Source organism: Ovis aries, chromosome 11 (genome assembly GCF_016772045.2).
Source record: "Ovis aries strain OAR_USU_Benz2616 breed Rambouillet chromosome 11, ARS-UI_Ramb_v3.0, whole genome shotgun sequence".
NCBI lineage: Eukaryota > Metazoa > Chordata > Mammalia > Artiodactyla > Bovidae > Ovis > Ovis aries.
In genome coordinates, this window is record NC_056064.1 from 56,159,134 (window position 1) to 56,176,202 (window position 17,069).

Sequence of the window (17,069 nt, forward strand, 5' to 3'; positions counted from 1 at the left end):
TCTGTGACCGGCTCTAGGCCAGAACCAAGATGGGACTGAAAGAGGGAACAGAAGGGCACATGGCATGCACACACATTCACAGTATTGAAAGAGGTGTGTGTGTGTGTGTGTGTGTGTGTGTGTGTGTGATCAGTCAGTCGTGTCTGACCCTTTGCGACCCCATGGGCTGTAACCCACCAGGTCCCTCTGTCCATGGGGTTGAAAGAGATATGCTGCTGCTAAGTCGCTTCAGTCGTGTCCAACTCTGTGCGACCCCATAGACGGCAGCCCACCAGGCTCCCCCGTCCCTGGGATTCTCTGGGCAATGAAATGAAAGAGATATAGCTTTCCACTTGCTTATATTTCTATCTCTCAATAGAATTTTAAAGTGATTAATAATACAAACATATTTCCTGTATGAATCACCCTGTGATTCCTAGACTCCTGAGATTCCTAGAATGAATCAAACTTGATCATATTGTATCATTCTTTTAAAGTACTTCCCCAAATTTATCTTCAATTTTTTAATATAAGAACCTTCTCATCAGTGCTTATCAATGAGATTGGACTATATTTTCTCTCTCATAAATGTTCTCTTGGTCAGGTTGTCATATCAATATTACGCTGACTTCATCCCAAAATGTTCCTTCTTTCTGGACGGCCTGGAATGGTCTCCATAGTGTTGGAAGTATCTGTTCCTTGAAGCTTTGGAAGGACAAATCACTGGGGTTTGTCCATCATTTTGAGGGTTGGAGTGGGGACTGGAGGGAATAAATAGTTTCTTGGTAACATTCTCAGATTTTTCCATAGCATTTTTAAGAAAATAACTTTATTTATTTATTTGGCTGTTCTCCTTGCCACATGGGCTTTTCTTTAGTTGCAAAGAGTGGGGGCTACACTCCAGCGGCAGTGTGCGAGCTCCTCATTGCCGTGGCTTCTCTTGTTGTAAGTGCTGCTCTAGAGCACAGGCTCAGTAGTCGTGGCCCATGGGACACGCAGGATCTTCCAGGACCAGGGATCGAACCTGTGTCTCCTGAATTGCCAGGAGGATTCTTTACCACTGAACTATCAGGGAAGCCCTTTCTACAGTATTTTGAAGATTTCTATTTCATCTGCAGTAAGCTTAGGTAATATCTATTTCCATAGAAAATTGCTGGTCTAATCTCAGCTTATGAGCATACATGTAAGTACTTTTTTCAAAATGCTCTCGTGAGAGTCTTTTAATTTTCTCTTTATCTGGAAATATTCTCTTTTTGAGTTCCTCTGTTGTATTGTCTCTTTTTCCTCGCATTTTCCTCCACTCCACAAAAGGTCAGCCCTTGGGTTTGTTCATGGTTTTACTGCTTTTCTATTTTAAAATTCACTAAATTCTGCTTTTATCTTTTTGAGAGAGAGAGAGAGAGAAATAAAGATAGAGACAGAGATGGAGGTAGAGGGAGAGAAGTCTTCCTCTTGTAATAAGGCCACCATCCTATCAGAACAGGGCCCCACCCTCATGACCTCATCTAACCTCGTTACCTCCCCCAGGAGGGTCAGGTCACTTAGAGGGTCAGGCCTTCAACATATAAACTGGGGTTGGAAGAAGACACAGATGTTTGGTCCATGATGGATGACTGACAGACATCTTAAAACATAAATCAGGGACTTCCCTGGTGGTCCAATGGTAAAGACTCCGTGCTTCCAATGCGGGGGGGGGGGGGGGCTGGGTTCAATGACTGGCTGAGGAACTAGGATCTCACATGCTGTGCAACCCAGCCAAAAATTTTAGACAACAGTAACAACCAAACAAGTCAGACTAGGATCTTCATCCCCAAACCAGCTTTTCCCACTTCAGTTTATTTGGATTCCATTCCTCCCATTGCTCCCCAAACTGGAGCGATACTCTTGACCCCTCTCTTTTGCTCATACACCATATCTGATCTGTTAAAATATCTTTCCTTCAAAATGCCGATTTCCAGGATCTAACCACTCCCTCCCCTGCTCTTAATTTGAGAGCCAGTCATCATCAACTCTTGGACTTTTGCAGACTAACTGGTCTCCCAATTCTCACATTAGACCCCCTTCCTCATCTGAACAGTCTACTTGGTTCAGTTCAGTCACTCAGTCATGTCCGGCTCTTTGCAGCATGCCAATCCCATGGACCGAAGCACGCCAGGCCTCCCTATCCATCACCAATTCCTGGAGCCTACTCAAACTCATGTCCATTGTGTCAGTGATGCCATAAGTCATCCTAGCCTCTGTTGTCCCCTTCTCCCACCTTCAATCTTTTTCCCAGTATCAGGGTCTTTTCCAATTAGTCGGCTCTTTGCATCAGGTGGCCAAAATATTGGAGTTTCAGCTTCAACATGAGCCCTTTCAATGAATATTCAGGACTGATTTCCTTTAGGATTTACTGGTTGGATCTCCAGGCAGTCCAAGGGACTCTCAAGAGTCTTCTCCAACACCACAGTTCAAGAGCGCTCAGCTTTCTTTATAGTCCAACTCTCACATACATACATGACCACTGGAAAAACCATAGCTTGGACTAGACAGACCTTTGTTGGCAAAGTAATGTCTCTGCTTTTTAATATGCTGTCTAGGTTGGTCATAACTTTTTTCCCAAGGAGCAAGTGTCTTTTAATTTCATGGCTGCAGTCACCATCTGCAGTGGTTTTGGAGCCCCCCAAAATAAAATCTCTCACTGTTTCCATTATTTCCCCATCTATTTGCCATGAAGTAATGGGACTGGATGCCATGATCTTAGTTTTCTGAATGTTGAGTTTTAAGTCAACTTTTTCACCCTCCTCTTTCATTTTCATCAAGAGGCTCTTTAGTTCTTCTTCACTTTCTGCCATAAGGGTGGTGTCATCTGTGTATCTGAGGTTACTAATATTTCTGCCAGCAATCTTGATTCCAGCTTGTACTTCATCCAGCCTGGCATTTTGCATGATGTTTTCTGCATATAAGTTAAATAAGCAGGGTGACAATATACAACCTTGAAATACTCCTTTCCTGATTTGGAACCAGTTTGTCATTCCATGTCCATGTTCTAACTGTTGCCTCCTGACCTGCATACAGATTTCTCAGGAGACAGCTCAGGTGGTCTGGTATTCCCATCTCTTTCAGAATTTTCCACAGTTTGTTGTGATCCACACAGTCAAAGGCTTTAGCATAGTCAATAAAGCAGAAATAGATGTTTTTCTGGAACTCTCTTGCTTTTTTGATGATCCAGCAGATGTTGGCAATTTGATCTGTGGTTCCTCTGCCTTTTCTAAATCCAGCTTGAACATGTGGAAGTTCATGGTTCATGAAGCCTGGCTTGGAGAATTTTGAGCATTACTTTACTAGTGTGTGAGGTGAGTGCAATTGTGTGATAGTTTGAGCATCCTTTAGTGTTGCCTTTCTTTGGGGTTGGAATGAAAACTGACCTTTTCCAGTCCTGTGGCCACTGCTGAGTTTTCCAGACTTGCTTGCATATTGAGTGCAGCACTTTAACAGTATCATCTTTTAGGATTTGAAATAGCTCCACTGGAATTCTATCACCTCCACTAGCTTTGTTCGTAGTGATGCTTCCTAAGGCCCACTTGACTTCACATTCCAGGATGTCTGGCTCTAGGTGAGTAATCATACTATTATAGTTATCTGGGTCATGAAGATCTTTTTGGTATAAGATTCTTCTGTGTATTCTTGCCACCTCTTCTTAATATCTTCTGCTTCTGTTAGGTCCACACAATTTCTGACCTTTATTGTGCTCATCCTTGCATGAAATGTTCCCTTGGTATCTCTAATTTTCTTGAAGAGATCTCTAGTCTTTCCCATTCTATTGTTTTCCTCTGCTTCTTTTCGTTGATCACTGAGGAAGGGCTTCTTATGTCTCCTAACTATTCTTTAGAACTCTGCATTCAAATGAGTCTATCTTTCTTTTTCTCCTTTGCCTTTAGCTTCTCTTCTTTTCTCAGCTATCTGTAAGGCCTCCTCAGACAACCATTTTGCCTTTTTGCATTTATTTTTCTTGGGGAGGGGATGGTCTACTCTCTATTTATTAAAAATATTTTTTTCGATCTGGACCATTTTTAAAGTCTCTACTGAATTTGTTACAATATTGTTTCTGTTCTGTGTTTTGGGTTTTTGGCCACAAGACAGGTGGTGTCTCAGCTCCCCAACCAGAGATTGAACCTACCCACCTGCATTGGAAGGTGAAATCTTAACCACTGGACCATCAGGGAAGTCCCCATTCCCCATTTAACAGCAAGAATGATGCTTTGAAAACAAGCATGGGATCATGCCACTCCTCTGCTCAAAACCCTCCAAGGTCCCCACTTCATTCTTGAGTTTCTCTCTGACATCATGTCCAACTAATCTCCCTCCATTCCATCCTTGGCAGCCTCACTGGCCTCTACGGTGCCCTTGATCTGTACCATCAAGGGCCAAGACAGAACCAGCCTCACAGGGGTACAGCTGGTGTAGCATCATCAGGCTTCACACTTAGAAGGGCCACATGCTTGGCTGATACTCCATTGCCGCCATCTTGAAATTCCTTTTTTTTTTTTTTTTAGTATTTCTTTTATTTATATATTTTTTTTAAATTTTAGAATCTTTAATTCTTACATGCATTCCTAAACATGAACCCCCCTCCCACCTCCCTCCCCATAACATCTCTCTGGGTCATCCCCATGCACCCGCCCCAAGCATGCTGTATCCTGCATCAGACATAGACTGGCGATTCGATTCTTACATGATAGTATACATGTTAGAATTTCTTTATTTGTTTGACTGCACTGGGTCATAGTTGTGGCACTCAGTATCTTTGATCTTCATTGCATCAGTCTTAGTTGTGGCATGTGGGATCTAGTTCTCTGACCAGGGATCAAACCTGGACTCCCTGCATTGGGAGCACAGAGACTTAGCCTCTAGACCACTCCTGAAATTCTTAATATTTCCAGATTGAGGATGTTTTCATCTTGCACTGGGCCCTGCAAACAGCTGACTGTGTCCAGACAAGGCTTAGTCAATGCTTGATCACACAGGACTGCCCGCGCCAGCCACAGAAAATGGGCTTTCTTTACAAAGAGGAGGACTTGCTCAGAAAATCTAGATGGAATTTAACCAAGACTGGTATGGCTGTCTGGGCAATACTGATTTAGAGAAGGGGGGATGGGCCCATCAACCACAGGCAAGGAATGGGAAGGGCATCATCTTCACAAGGAACAGAAACTGGAACTGCAAATTCAAATGTGCTACATGAGAATGACTTTCGACAAACTCTCAGCATCATTATCTGATGTCCCAAGGCCCCAGCTTCCCTCATTTTCTGATCAACTCTAGAACAGCTCTAGGAGGCTGAGAGAGGAAGCAGAAAAGTGCCAAGAAAAGCAGAAAAGGGAAACAGTGAGTGGAACTGGTGAGGAGGCGCCAGGCTCTGCAGGAGCCTGCAGAGATCACCAGGGCCTGGGCCATGCAGCTGCTGGTGGTTCTGCTGCTTCTCTGCATCCCAGGTGAGTGGGGCTGGGCCTGATGTGGGGAAGTTCATGCAGGTGAGTCAGGGCGAGCACGGTGTGAGCAAAGGGTGCTGATGGGAAGAAGAAGCATAAGGAAACAGAGGGTGCGATGTGCCTGTAAAAACCCCAGTTCAACGTATTTGCTCCCTGGGAAAGGAAGAGTATGAGATGAAAAGCTTGCTTCCCACACAGACAGTACGTACTGAGCCTTAAGTTTATATCTGGCCACTTGAGTTGTTATCCCCAACATGATTAAAATCAGGAGTGTTGTCTTGATACACCAGAGAGAAGGGCAGGGGGAGCAGAGAACTAATACTAATTGGACAAATCAGTTAGACAAGATTTCCTCCTGTTACTTAGTCCAGTCCTTCAGTTCAGTTCAGTTGCTCAGTCATGTCCGACTCTTTGCGACCCCATGAATCGCAGCACACCAGGCCTCCTTGTCCATCACCAACTCCCGGAGTTCACTCAGACTCACATGCATCAAGTCAGTGATGCTATCCAGCCATCTCATCCTCTGTCGTCCCCTTCTTCTCTTGCCCTGAATCCCTCCCAGCATCAGTCTTTTCCAATGAGTGATTCTTATTAAAACAAGTGACTGTAGGGTGGAAGGGAATGACTCAACATTCCCTGGAAGGGAGGCTGAAAAGGAGGAGATATATGTAGACATATAATGGATTCATGTTGCTGTACAGCAGAAACTAACACAACATTGTAAAAAAATTTTTAAATAATAAATAACTATATAAAATTGATTATATTATTTATGCATTAGTTAATAAATATTTATTGTATTAAATAAATAATAAAAATAATAAATACATTTAGAAAAAGAGAGGCAAACTCAGAAAGGCGCAGATAATTTATTCTAAATCAGTTCATAAAGACACACAAAGCCAATGGACTTCTCCAGAGGTCCAGTGGCTAAGACTGTGCCCTCTCAATGAAGGGAGCCCAGGTTCCATCCCCGGTCAGGGAACTAGATCTCACATGATGCAACTAAAGATCCTGCGTGCTTCAAGAAAGACCCAGCACAGCAAAACAAGTAGATAAATATGTATGTATCTATATATATACATACATATATAAAAGACATAGTCAAGATTCAAACCAAATATTTTTATATCCAAGGGCATCAGTCTTTTTAATAGTACAATGTCAGTTACTTCTAAGTCCCCTAGTGAATATCCCTTTATGTATGGAGGATCTGATGCACTGGGGGTCCGGTGCCTCTCTGGGGGTCTGGGCTGGCCCCAGGTTGGGGGATGCGTGGGGCAGGGCAGGGGTGTTCCTGCTCTGTGGACCCCTGGAAAGTAAGATTGCTGGGAATGTGGTCAGTCCTGGTCTGAGAGAAAAATGCAAGGTTTCTTTTTGAGGCCCTGGGGCGCAGGGAGCTTGCTCTAGGGGGTGCTGGGGGTGCCGCTCACGCTGGCTTGGGGTCAGGGTCTTGGTGGAGTATCAGAGGGCAGGGAGGTTCTGGAACGTTCCCTCATGTTTCCTGTCCGCATCTGAGGAAGCGCAGCCCCAGATCTTGAAGGGTGGGTCCCAGGCAACTGAAAGAGTCGAATGTCAAGAGTCCAGGCCAGAAGTCGCCCTCCTCCCGCGCCCCGTCCCTCTGCTCCTCCCCTCTTCCCTTCCCCTCCCTCCTATCCTCGTGGTCAGAATCGGACAGAACAGTGCCCCCAGAGCCTGAGCCCAGAACAGCAGCAGATGCACAGAGGCGGCTCAGCGAGGCTGTCCCCGCTTGCCTTGAGTCCCAAGCCTCAGTGTGGAGGTCTTCTAGCTGGGGCATTTCGCCCCTTCCAGCAAGGTTGCAGGACCTCAGCATTGCTGACATGGGAGCACTCGTTCTGTGTGGTGAGGGTGCCTTGTGCACTGAGAGATGTTTAGCAGCATCCCTGGCCTCTGCCCACTGGATGGCAGAAGCAGTTCACACCCTCCCTCTCCCCCGTCTTCCCGCCCTGGAATGGTGACCCTCAAAAATGTCTTCAAACAGTTCCATTCTTCTTTCTCAAGCTTGCTTTGGCTATTTGAGGGTTTTTGCATTTCCATACAAATTCTGAAATTATTTGCTCTAGCTCTGTGAAAAATACTGTTGGCAGCTTGATAGGGATTGCATTAAATCTATAGATTGCTTTGGGTAGTCGACTCATTTTCACTATGCTGATTCTTCTGATCCATGAACATGGTATATTTCTCCATCTATTAGTGTTCTCTTTTATTTCTTTCACCAGTGTTTTATAGTTTTCTATATATAGGTCTTTAGTTTCTTTAGTTTCTTTAGATATATTCCAAAGTATTTTATTCTTTTTGTTGCAATGGTGAATGGAATTGTTTCCTTAATTTCTCTTTCTATTTTCTCATTATTAGTGTATAGGAATGCAAGGGATTTCTGTGTGTTGATTTTATATCCTGCAACTTTACTATATTCATTGATTAGCTCTAAATGTCCATCAGCAGATGAATGGATAAGAAACCTGTACACAATGGAGTATTACTTAGCCATTAAAAAGAATACAATCGAATCAGTTCTAATGAGGTGGATTAAACTGGAGCCTATTATACAGAGTGAAGTAAGCCAGAAAGAAAAACACCAATACAGCATAGTGACGCATATATACAGAATTTAGAAAGATGGTAAAGATAACCCTGTATGTGACAGAGCAAAAGAGACACAGATGTATGGAACAGTCTTTTGGACTCTGTGGGAGAGGGAGAGGGTGGGATGATTTGGGAAAATGGCATTGAAACATGTATAATATCATATAGGAAATGAATCACCAGTCCAGGTTCGATGCAGGATACAGAATGCTTAGGGCTGGTGCACTGGGATGACCCAGAGGGATGGTTCGGGGAAGGAGGTGGGAGGGGGGTTCAGGATGGGGAACATGTGTACACCCATGGCAGATTCATGTTGATGTATGGCAAAACCAATACAATATTGTAAAGTAATTAGCCTCCAATTAAAATAAATAAATTAAAAAAGAAAATGTCTTCAAACATTGCCGGGTATCTCCTGTGGGGACTATCGCTGCTGCTTGGGAACCGCTGCACTAGGGGATGTTGGTGGGAGGAGTGGACAGCATTCTGTTGTGGAATATAGGTCAATGGCCTTGGACTTGCTGGGAAATAAAGGGTCCAAATTCAAGATATTAAAAGTGAAGAAGTGGGAATTCCTTTGTGATCCAGTAGTTAGGACTCAGCATTTTTCCTGCTGAGGGCCCTGGTTTCAATCCCTGGGGTGGGGTGGGGGACTAAGATGCTGCAAGCTGGGCAGCTCAGCCCCCAATTTTTTTTTAATGAAGAAGCGAAAAATGTATTTTTAATGTTAATTCGAACATTAAACAAAAGCAAAAGGCTCCTAACCTGTGGGTGACAGTATATTGCCTGAATAGTTGGTTGGATGGGTGGATGAGGAGAGAGAAGGAAGGAGAAAGGGAGGGAGGGAAGGATGGCTGGATGGACAGACAGATAGGTTATCAGTAAGTAGATTATTTGGGCTTCCCTGATGGCTCAAATGGTAAAAAACCTGCTTGCAATGACAGAGACCTGGGTTTGATCCCTGGATCAGAAAGATCCCCTTGAGAAGGAAATGGCAACCCACTCCAGTATTCTTGCCTAAAGAATCCCATGAACAGAGGAGCCTTGCAGGCTATATGGTCCATGGGGGTGCAAAGAGCTGGACACAATTTAGCGACTAAACAACAATCGTCACAGAGTTCTGGCCTCTTTCACACATTTGTTAGTCAGTTTGTTAGCTTGTTAGTTGCAAAGAGTCAGACACAACTGAAGTGACTAACACACACACACACTCAAACACACAAGTATATTACATACGCAGTTCTTTTTCAGAAGTTTGGTACTTTGCCACAACTGTTTCTCACCCGAACTTTACACCGGGTTAACCCCCCTGCCTCCTTGGCTTCTGAGCCCTCCTTCCTCTGGCCTCAGGGTGTCTTCCAGGCTCCCAGAGGACCTGACCCCCCAGGCTCCTCTGGCCCAGGCTCTTTAGGATGAAGACGAGACTGACTTCCAGTGTCTTCCAGGCTCTTTGTCCCTGAGTGGCCCCAGCACCGTGACGGGCGCTGTGGGGGAATCCCTGAGTGTGGAGTGTCGCTACGAAGAGGAATACAGGGCATTTCACAAATACTGGTGCAGACAGCCGTGCTTCCCGCTTTGGCAGCGGACTGTGCAGACCAGCGGGCCCGAGGTGGAGGTGAAGAGCGGCCGGGTGTCCATCACAGACCATCCGGAGGATCTCGCCTTCACAGTGACCTTGGAAAACCTCACTGCAGACGATGCAGGGAAATACAGGTGTGGGGTTGCAACGATTCTAAAGGAAGAAGGACTCCTCAGCTTCCTGCCTGATCCTTTTTTCCAGGTTCAAGTGATTGTCTCCCCAGGTAAGACCCTCTTTTTCTCTGGTACTGGTGGTGAAGGTATCTGAGCTCAGCTCTGCGGGGCATCCCAGGAATTTTCAGCCTCGGGGAGAGGAACTGGGGCTGGTGTTTGTGTGTCAGAACTTCAGGGCCAAGTGCATTGTGTGCATGTGAGTGTGTGTCTGGTGTGTGAGAGTGTGAGTGTGTAAGCAGCTGTGAGAGTGAGGGGGCGACACCCGGGTTCCTGCCATGGCCTGGGCCCTGACAATGTCTGTGGGCCTCGGGGATTCTGAGGCTGTAGAGGGGGAAGGGCCCGCTGTTATCCTGGATCCATCAGGACTAAGGGGTTCTTGCCATCTCCCTTGTGCATGGGGCACAGGGTGTGTGTGTGGGGTTGGGGGGGGATCCACTCCAGAAGACTCTCTTCTCACTCTCCCCTGGCTTCTGCTGTCAGAACTGGGGCCTCTCAACAACCCAGATCCTCATCCAGGAGCCCTGAGTGGTCCAGGCTCAGAGATGGCCAAGCCTGCTAGGCTCACCCCTCTGACTGTGTGATCCCGAAGGGCAAGCCCCAGCCCCAGCTCCTCCCCTGGGCCTTTCCTCGGCCTCTGACCACTGTGCTGACCCAGGGAAAACCCGTTTCCCAGAGGCACCAGCAACTGGGCTGGGGGCCAAGGGGATTGGTTTGTAGGCAAGGGAAAGCCCTAGAGGGAGCCCCCAAGCCTCTGGCCCCTGTCTGGGCCTTAGGAAGCATCACTACAAACGAAGCTAGTGGAGGTGATGGAATTCCAGTGGAGCTATTTCAAATCCTAAAAGATGATGCTGTGAAAGTGCTGCACTCAATATGCCGTGCAGACTGTCTGTGCTGTGCAAGTGCTGTGTCTCTGTCTGTCTGGCATCCTCTCTGTCTCCTCAGCTTCCCTCTGCTTCTGCTCCTTTCCCTTCTGGACTCTGAACCAGGTTCAGAGTGGTGGGCAGGAGGGAGCCCACAGACCCCTGGACCGGACAAGGTGGAAGTGGGCTGGGGGACCACTAACAGAACATTTTTAAAATATTTACTTATTTATGGGTGTGCTGCATCTTCATTGCTGCTCACGGGCTTTCCCCAGGCAACCCTCCAGCTCTGGCGCACAGGCTTCTCCTCGCAGTGGCTTCTCTGCTTGCTGAGCACAGGCTCTAGGGTGCTCAGGCTTCAGTAGCTTCCACTCTACTGTCTTCCGTCAGGGTGGACAGGGTGAGGGAGGGGTGGAATGTGGATGCGCTGGCTAGGGGGTGGGACCTGAGGTCCAACGCTTGTGCTGACCTTCATGCACTCCTGTTTTCAACGAGGTGAGGAGAAGGAAAATGCTTCATGCTAGAGGCAGTGACGCCAGTCCTGGTTGTGTCCACCTGGGTGCAGAGTAGGTGAGGGTGGAGTTGGGTTGCAGATACTCCTATATGCTGGTCAGGCCTGGGTCTGAGCATGAGGAGGTGATGGTCCCAGAGCACCTGTCCAGTCCCTTCTGTGAGTTCCCTCTCCTCTGTGGACTGGGAACCATGCAGGGGACAGGCAACTGGCTGGGAAGAGTCATGGGCAGGACACAGTTCTTCACCCGCCACAGTTCTTCACTCTAGCCTCCATCGCAGCCTCCAGTAGCAACAGCTCTGCGTGGACCTCCGGATGGCCCAGCCAGCAGCAGGGGTAAGGTGCGCGCCCCCTGGTGACTTCTGTCACCTTCACTGCTTCTCCCCTAGGGTGGGGCTTCCTGGATGCGGGTCTCCTTAATGAGTCACCACCCAACAAACTTTTAATTTACTTGCTGTGTGCCAGGAACTGATCCAAAGGCTAGGAATATGGCTGTGACCTAATGGGCAAGGCTGTGCTTTCCTGGAAGTTTCTTTCAAATGGGTAGATTTTAGACAATGGCAAGATGGATAAGAAGATAGATAGATGATAGATAGATAGGTAGGTAGACATGGATGATCGATAGACACAAAGATACACACACACATAGGAGTAGGTAGAGGACAGTTGATAGAGATGTGTGAAAGGAAGGATAGCTAGATGTGGCTAGATGGATGGTTGGACGGATGGATGGATGGACGGATGGACAGATGGATGGATAGATGGATGGACGGACGGATGAATGGACGGATGGATGGATGGATGAATGGACAGACAAACAGGTGGATGGATGGATTGATGGATGGCTGGTTGGATGGATGGATGGGCGGACAGATGGATGGATGGGTGGACAGATGGATGGATGGATGGAGGGATGGACAGACTGATGGACAGATTGATGGATGGACAGACGAACAGCTGGATGGATGGATTGATAGATGGGTGGTTGGATGGATGGATGGGTGGACAGATGGTTGGATGGATGGACGGATGGATGGATGGATGGACGGATGGATGGATGGACAGATGGACGGATGGATGGATGGACGGATGGACAGATGGATGGATGGACAGATGGACGGATGGATGGATGAGTGGATGGATGGATGGATGGGTGGACAGATGGATGGATGGGTGGACAGATGGATGGATGGGTGGACAGATGGATGGACGGATGGATGGATGGACAGATGGACAGATGGACGGATGGATGGATGGGTGGACAGATGGATAGATGGGTGGACAGATGGATGGATGGATGGATGGATGGATGGGTGGATGGATGGACAGATGGACGGACAGATGTATGGATGAATGGATGGACGGGTGGACAAATAGATGGGTAGATGAATGGATGGATGGATGATACACACATAGATGAATATAGATAGATATGGATGGATGATTGATACATACAGAGGATAGTTGGTAGAGACGGACATATGTGACAGGATGGATAGATATATGATAGACAATAGAGGTAGATACTTGGATAGATGATAGATAAATAATAGAGGAAATATCAGTAAACAGCAATCACTGTGAGGAAAGTGAAGCAGGAGTGTAAGAGTAGGGTGAGAGAGGTGTGGGAAGAAGGCGGGGCATGATGAAGGCTACCAAGATGCTCAGTGAAAACAAATAACCAGGAGATTGTCTTAGTTTAGGTTTGTTCAAACTCGATCCTAAGACACATTTTGGTGAGTTGATCCCAGGAATAATGGTGAGGGAACGGTGAAGCTGGGAACGCCAGTGAAGCAGACACCAGTGAGAGAGGTGTCACCATAGCAACGGGGCTCACTCCCCCTCAGAGAGACTCTGTGGGGCATCCCCCGGGATGGCCCCACAGCGTGGCGAGGAAGCCAGGGTGGTGGTCCACACACACTGGTCCTCATGGTGGGAGAAGAAGGAGAGGCTGGCGGTTTTCATACAGAGTGGTGAGGGACGGCCTCTCAGAAAAAGTGACCTTTGAGCAGAAACCTGAAGAAGCGGGAGAGCCCACCAAGACGGAGCCTGGAGGAGTGTCCAGGCAGAGGATTCTATAGCACGTCTGGCCTGCCTGGTGCAGGAAGCCACGCACACCCCAAACACCAGAGATCGCCCTCAAGCCAAGCATGTGGGAGACCACTGGTGGGCTGAGTACTGTCCAAGCGGCCAGGAGGTCATGTGGGCAAGGAGGGCGGGGTACCAACAGGGTTGGCCACGGGAGCCCAGTGCAATCTTGGAGGTGACCCTGGAGGGCCGCCTTAGGCTGGGAGCCAGGCGCAGGGTCGGGGAGGCGGGGCGATTAGGCAGAGGCTCAGGATGGGGAGAGGACGTGGCATTTGTGAGGAGCTGGAGTGAGGGCAGGTCCCGGGACCCGGAGGTGAGAGAATGGGCCATGAGCTGAGCGAGGAGTTGAGATCGTTGTGGCTGAGACTGTGGAGCCATTTAAACAGAACAGATCCTCTCCCACGCAGACCACATCAAGGGTGAGTAGGGATTCCTAGGTGGTCCAGTGGCTAAGACTCCACGCTCCCAATGCAGTTGGCCCAGATCCAGTCCCTGGTCAGGGAACTAGCGATTCTACTTGCCACAACTAAAGATCCCTCATACCGCTACTAAGACCCAGTGCAGCCTCAATACCAACCCGACTTGACCTTGATTTTGAGTTTTGAGGCCATGGGACCTGAGCACAGAGGAAGATGGGGGAGGGGCCTGGGCCTCCTGTGGAAGCAGAAACTCACCACCGGTCACCGCATCCTCCCACAGGCCCCTGCTGGGCAGCACCCACTTCCTGCTCCTGGTCTTCCTGAAGGTGCCTCTGCTCCTGGGCATGCTCGGTGCTGTCCTCTGGGTCAACAGGCCTCAGCGGGCAGTTTGTGGGGAGACAGAACCAGTCTGACCAAGACAACCTGCAGCCCCGCCCCACCGCCATCAATATCCTGTCCAGAGACACAGCCGCTCAGACTAGAGAAAACGTCTGACCTAGAACTTCATGTCGCTTTTCACGTTATAAAAAGAGACTCGATTGAAAAAAGAAAACTGTAAAAAGTTTAATGAAATATATCACATGTACAAGTGTCTCTATGATGTTTACCTGCCTGGTGCTTGGCTGGGGAGAACCGGGAAGAGCGTTTCACAAGGGCACCCAGAACCCCTCATTCCCCAAGAGGGAGTCCCAGGCACCACACCGCTCGTCAGGGGACGCCAGGGCCTGATTTTCTGCCATCTCGCCCACCTGCGTTCCTTTCCCCCAGGCCTGGATTCTCGACTCTTCATTTCTTCATTCACTCACCAAATACAAAGAGACGGGCATGTTTCTAGGTGTCGGGGAGAGACCAATCATTAAAACATGGGTTTATATTCTAAAGGGAGTTTTTAAAAAATAAAGATATAACACTGGTTTATAATAAGCATTGTGGGGACTTCTCTGGCGGTCCAGTGGTTCACATAGAAAAAAATAAGCCTTATAGTGAAAAAAACAGACCAGAATTCAGAGGGTGGGGTGACAGGAGGGCAGAGACAACCTCTGGGATAAGGACTTCCGGCTGGCTGCGAGGGGGTGGCGGGGGCAGGGGGACGGGCTGGACAAAGGCAAAGGCCTGGTCAAGAAGGAGCAGGGGCTGTGACAACCCTCTCTCTCCAGCCGGGTGATCTCTAACTCAGCCAGCATCAAAAACAGTCTCCAAACAATAGAGCCTCTTGTTCTCTGGGAGGTGGGAGCTCGGGTAGAGGAGCAGTGTACCTCATCGGGACCCATCCCCCGTGTCCGAGCCCCAGGTCAGTCGGAAGCCTTGCTGGGTGGATGTGGCACCTCTATTTCCTGACCTCAAGGGCAAAAAAGAAGGTAACCACTCGGGCTTCCCAGGTGCTGCTAGTGGTAAAGAACCCGCCGGCAATGCAGGAGACATACGAGATACAGGTTCGATCCCTGGGTCGGGAGGATCTCCTGGAGGAGGGCACGGCAATCCAGTCCAGTATTGTTGTCTGGAGAATCCCATGGACAGAGGAGCCTGGTGGGCTATAGTCCATGGGGTCTCAAATAGTCGGATGACTGAGGCAAGTCGGCACACCCCAGGGCACACTTGTGGCAGTTCTCCGGTCCACCACCAGATGGTGCTAGTGGCCTCTTGCAGAGCTTCACTCCTTCAAGGACAGATGAACAATTCTACTCTAAGGGGACTGCCTCTCAGCTGCTGAATCTGATCCTGGTCACCGTGAGTATCGGAACAAGACCCGTTGCATCCTGACAGCCATTCCTCTCCAGGCTGAGTCCTACAGCCCCTTCCCTGTCATCAGCCTGAGCTGTCTGAGTAAGGGTCACCCTCCCACCCTGGGACAGACCAAACACGGACCCAGACATCCAGGGGTTCCAGGGCCAGGGCTCAAGGTGCAACCAGGGGTCTGGGGCCCAGTGGGTAGTTTGGACTGCAGTTGATCAAGGTCCTAAAGACCCGTTCCCCAGGGAGGGGCTAGACCCAGGTAAGAAAGATAAGGACACGTCCGATTCCAGTCCGGGACTTCAGCTCCCCTGAGCAGCAGCTCCCTAACTGCTCTTCTGGATTTCTTTCTCTCTGGGAGGAGTGGAGACACCCAGCGTCCCCTCCTCGACGTGTCTGCTCGCTTGGAACTCGAAGTGGTGATGACTGTCAGTTTCCTTGTATTGCCCGAGAGTGAGGGAAGCTGTTATTCCCATCAAACCACCAGTAGATGTGTAAGTGAGCAGGACCCTATGGGGCCTTCCCGGGGTGGGGGTGTGGGGGGGGGTGGTCAGGCCTTCCCCCTTATCCCCTGCTTTAGCTCCTCTCTGAAGTACCTAGGTAATAGCATTTGATGCACATTTCCTGTGCTGTTTTGCAGAGGTGGAAACCTCCCCCCAAAGGGAAGATGTTGACTACTTGAGGACCATGAGCACCGGGCCCCAGGCCTCCTGGAGCCTCAGGATTGGTGGACGGAACCCTGTGACACCCCCTGCTCCCTCACCAGCCGACCAGAGGATCGTGGGGGACCCGGCAACCACCCCACCCCCCAACCTGGCTTTTAAAAATGCTTTGCTGAAGTCTTTCTGGGAGCTCGGGGCTTTCTAGGCCTCCTCTTCTTGCAAATGAGACTTCCTTTCCTCTGGACTCCGACGTTCCAGTTTGTTTGGCCTCACTGTGCATCGAGCACACGAACTTGCATCAGCAAATTAAGTTTTCATCCAGTAGGCATTTTATAGCCCAATTAATTCTACTTTATGGCTGTTTGTGTAACAGAAAGTCAATTTGTGAACTTGGTGCATGTAAAATAGACTGCAATTTTTATAATCTTCTTTTGGCATCGCCCCTTTTTTTTGAGACACTAAGGGCTTCAAAAAATAAAAGGCTTCGAATAAAAGCCTTTGACTGTGTGGATCACAATGAACTGTGGAAAATTCTGAGAGAGATGGGAATACAGACCACCTGACCTGCCTCTTGAGAAAGCTATATGCAGGTCAGGAAGCAACAGTTAGAACTGGACATGGAACAACAGACTGGTTCCAAATAGGAAAAGGAGGACGTCAAGGCTGTATATTGTCACCCTGCTTATTTAACTTCTATGCAGAGTACATCATGAGAAACGCTGGGCTGGAGGAAGCACGAGCTGGAATCAAGACTGCCGGGAGAAATAGCAATAATCTCAGATATGCAGATGACACCACCCTTATGGCAGAAAGTGAAGAGGAACTAAAAAGCTTCTTGATGAAAGTGAAAGAAGTGAGTGAAAAAGTTGGCTTAAAGCTCAACATTCAGAAAACGAAGATCATGGCATCTGGTCCCATCACTTCCTGTGAAGTAGATAGGGAAACAGTGGAAACAGTGTCAGACTTTATTCTTTTGGGCTCCAAAATCA

The 17,069-nt window shown here is 48.3% G+C and overlaps 1 protein-coding gene across 2 annotated transcripts; it reads left to right on the forward strand.

Moving 5' to 3' along the window:
• The first annotated feature begins 5,329 nt into the window (after window positions 1-5,329).
• Window positions 5,330-14,281, forward strand: LOC101104164 (protein CD300H). 2 transcript variants are annotated; one of them, XM_042256417.1, is made up of 4 exons: window positions 5,330-5,453; window positions 9,503-9,859; window positions 11,378-11,516; window positions 13,968-14,281. In XM_042256417.1, exons 1-4 carry the CDS (start codon window positions 5,414-5,416, stop codon window positions 14,098-14,100), a joined length of 669 nt encoding a protein of 222 aa, XP_042112351.1. In that variant the 5' UTR covers window positions 5,330-5,413; the 3' UTR covers window positions 14,101-14,281. The 2 variants fall into 2 exon arrangements, with proteins under 2 accessions (XP_042112351.1, XP_012041966.2); XM_012186576.4 differs by having other exon boundaries at window positions 11,462-11,516.
• The last annotated feature ends 2,788 nt before the right edge of the window (window positions 14,282-17,069 follow it).

Coding starts and splice junctions, on each gene's coding strand:
- LOC101104164 (XM_042256417.1), top strand. CDS start 5,414: ATGCAGCTGCTGGTGGTTCTGCTGCTTCTCTGCATCCCAG. Junction 5,454..9,502: donor GCTGCTTCTCTGCATCCCAG/GTGAGTGGGGCT, acceptor AGTGTCTTCCAG/GCTCTTTGTCCCTGAGTGGC. Junction 9,860..11,377: donor TCAAGTGATTGTCTCCCCAG/GTAAGACCCTCT, acceptor GGAACCATGCAG/GGGACAGGCAACTGGCTGGG.